This window comes from Poecilia latipinna, unplaced genomic scaffold (assembly GCF_001443285.1).
Source record: "Poecilia latipinna isolate Pla-1442-1.1 unplaced genomic scaffold, P_latipinna-1.0 Scaffold5202, whole genome shotgun sequence".
Taxonomy (NCBI): domain Eukaryota; kingdom Metazoa; phylum Chordata; class Actinopteri; order Cyprinodontiformes; family Poeciliidae; genus Poecilia; species Poecilia latipinna.
This window is the reverse complement of record NW_015117818.1, coordinates 1-3,095: the sequence shown is the minus strand read 5'-3', so window position 1 is coordinate 3,095 and position 3,095 is coordinate 1. Positions and strand designations below refer to the sequence as shown.

The window sequence follows — 3,095 nt, the reverse complement described above, 5'->3', positions numbered from 1 at the left end:
TTCAGGACATGATACCTGTTCTCACACTTGTTCACTATCCACTGCAGACCTTCATCACTCTCTATTCGCTCCTCTACAGTCTTCACTCCTAACCAGTCTCCATAGGTAAACAGAACCAGTGTGTGTTTCCAGATTTCTTCTCTAAACAGACTCATGTGTTGCTGAACAGATCTCAGATATGATTCATCAATGTTGATCATTACAGGAATAACCAGCAGCACAGCATGTGGTCCTGGAGGACACAGATTCACACTGTTCTCTATTTCCAGTTTATCCATCTCACTGGTTTCCTGAAGGGTGTTGATGTAAAACCAACCAGGAGAATCGACCACTGTGAGCCGCCTTCCTTCAACCAGACCATGACTGATTTCACTGTGGGTTGTTCTTCTGTCAACTTTATCATTAACATTAAACACATTTTTTCCTAGAATGGTGTTTCCTGTTGAGCTTTTGCCAGCAAATGATCCTCCAATCATCACTATTCTTAAATGGTCTAGAGGGACTTTTCCACCTAAACCAACAAAATAGAAAACAATAATAATAATTTAGTTCAGTCAATAAAAAAAAATGCCACTCCCCTTTACTGAGAGCCAAGTTGATTACAGAGAAAATAGACGAATCAAACTGTTGTAAAGCTGCTAATTATTAGTAGTGAAAAGAGAACGGCAATAAATACTCAAGAGGTGAATCTCTGGCATGAATTGTGGGACTTGGGAGATTTTAAGTAACTCATGTATCTTCTTTTGCTTTAGTGGTGCCAGTGAACTGTCCAAAGATTTTGGAAAAGAAAACAAAAGGGATTTTTTTAACACCATACTTTATTTTTCTAGCTCTATATTTGTGTCACAAAGTTTTGGTTGTGTTTTACCAAGAAACAGTAAACTAGTTTTGTTATCTTAAGTTTGATTTGATGTTTCTTTTCTTCAAGTAATAGTCAAACATTTTCCAATAGAAAAACTTCAACAATGTTATACTGAAGGTAAGATATGATTTTCTCACAGATGTGACTGAAAACATTTACTTCCTTCAACATAGATCATTATGTAGAAGTAGATTTGATTCTAGATCAAATTTTCCACCTAAGGTTCAGGGGAGAAGTGTGTTTGCATGGAGGCACAAGACAAAAACAGTAAATAGAACTAAATGTGGTATTTTATTGTTAATATTCATACTAAATAATGTTAATATTAATTGAGCCACAGAACCAAGGAGCCTCTTGTGACTCTGGAGCTGCAGGTTGAAAACTTCTGATGAAAACTGATTGTATCTCAATTCTACTGAAGCTTAATTTTCAATGTATTGTTCAGGTAAAACTTTGAAGGTAAAAAGTTAAATTGGTCCAAGTGAACAATTTGTTGCATTTCTATGCCAGTGAATGTCAACTTAATAGATTAAATTTGATCTCTTCACTCAGAGGCATCATCTCAAAAATGAGGGGATTTTTTTTTTTTCACAGTTAACTGAGTGATTTATTGTCTTCTTGGATTCAATGACACCTCTCCTTTGTGCACTGAAAAAAGACTCTAATTTATAGTACAATACATGTAATTTACCATATAAATACAGTAAAATTCTTGGAACTACAGCTGCTGGTATTTTGCGTATATTAGAAACATATATTTTTAGTGTGGCTAAGAAGACACACAATCACTAAGAGTCACAGTACAACTGAGGGGATCAAACTTAAATTAGTAGCTGGTATGTAATTAGTATTTAGTTTAGTAATTTCATTAGTTTTATGGTTCTTTAAAATGTAAAGAACCATAAAACTACAACTATCAAAATCTAAAATGTTATCTGCCAAACTTTGGTTGATCTGATGCAATTATCCATGAATATTTACAAGATAAGAAATATTGTAGCTCATTGGAAATGAAGAAACTTGTAACCTACCTTCAATCTGTAGCTTCAGTTTGTTTCTTTGTTTCTGGACTTGATCAAACCTTTTTGAGGCTCTTTCAGTCAAATCTCTCATTTCTTTTCTCAGAGTTTCTCCTTGACTTCTGTCAACAGAACAGTGTCTGAATCCATTGATTGCAATCAGGGTCTCAATTTTCTCTAAAAGCTTCTTGACTTGATCTCTATCTTCTTTGTTACTGAGGTTGAGAAAATGTTTTCTGTCTCCACATTGTTGAAGAATCCACTGCAGGACTGGACTTGTTCTGATTTTAGATTCTACAGTTTCATCACTACATGGATTGACTGCTGTGAACAACACGATGGTGTGACTGAAAACATCTGCATTAAAAAGCTCCAAGTGTTGCTGTAGTGAAGCTTTGGCTCGCTGAGATAAATGTAAACTGACAGGAATGACCAGCAGAAAGACATGAGGTCCTGGAGGACACAGATGGACACTGTTCTGGATTTCTATCTGATCCAGTTTTGGGGTGTTTTCTCTAGAGGAACCCCACCACCATCCTGGAGTATCAACCACTGTGACTCGTCTGCCAAACACTTCCTGCTGCCTCGCTTCACTCTGAGCTGTTCTTCTGCTGGTGTTGAAAACATTTTGACCCAGAATGAAGTTTCCAGCTGAACTTTTACCACTGGGAAGGTTATTATATCTTCCTCCAATCAACACAATCCTCAACTCTGTAGCAGGTTGGCTTTGTGCTGTAAGGAGAAATAAGGTGTTAGAAACACTTACTTTGTTCATACCAGCACTGTACTTTCTAAGTTAACTGTATATTCTGATTGGAAAACTTTTTTATTAAGTAAATATCGATAACATTTAGACACACAATTACATTTGAAATAAACCTAAAACAAAAATAACTATAAAAGCAGAGGGAGACATTTTGTCCAACTCCCATCTCTTGTATAAAGTCAAAGTCTTTGAATTTAACAAATTCTGCCACTAAAATGAAAGTTTATAAAATATAATCCAAGATAGAACAAAGTTTATGGAAAGTTTCATAAAAACGTCACAGACCTGAGTTGGAAATATCAGCCATTTTGTTAGGTTCACTCTGCTTGTTGGCTTTTCAAAACCTGTTCTTAAATGAAAGTAAAGAGAGCAAACGTTGATGGTTGATCAAGTCAAACATAGTCAGAGATTGCCATCTGTTGGGGAACAAGAATCACTGCATTTCTAC

The 3,095-nt window shown here is 35.7% G+C and overlaps 1 protein-coding gene across 1 annotated transcript in view; it reads right to left on the bottom strand.

Moving 5' to 3' along the window:
* Positions 1-2,955, bottom strand: part of LOC106943363 (GTPase IMAP family member 8-like) — a 7,854-nt gene extending 4,899 nt beyond the window's left edge. The window contains exons 1-3 of the mRNA XM_015026672.1: positions 2,933-2,955; positions 1,894-2,613; positions 3-511 (exon numbers count right to left, since the gene is read on the bottom strand). Of these exons, the coding sequence (XP_014882158.1) occupies positions 3-511; positions 1,894-2,613; positions 2,933-2,954 (1,251 nt within the window). The 5' untranslated portion in view covers position 2,955. The remainder of the gene's footprint in view (positions 1-2; positions 512-1,893; positions 2,614-2,932) is intronic.
* Between the last annotated feature and the right edge of the window lie 140 nt (positions 2,956-3,095).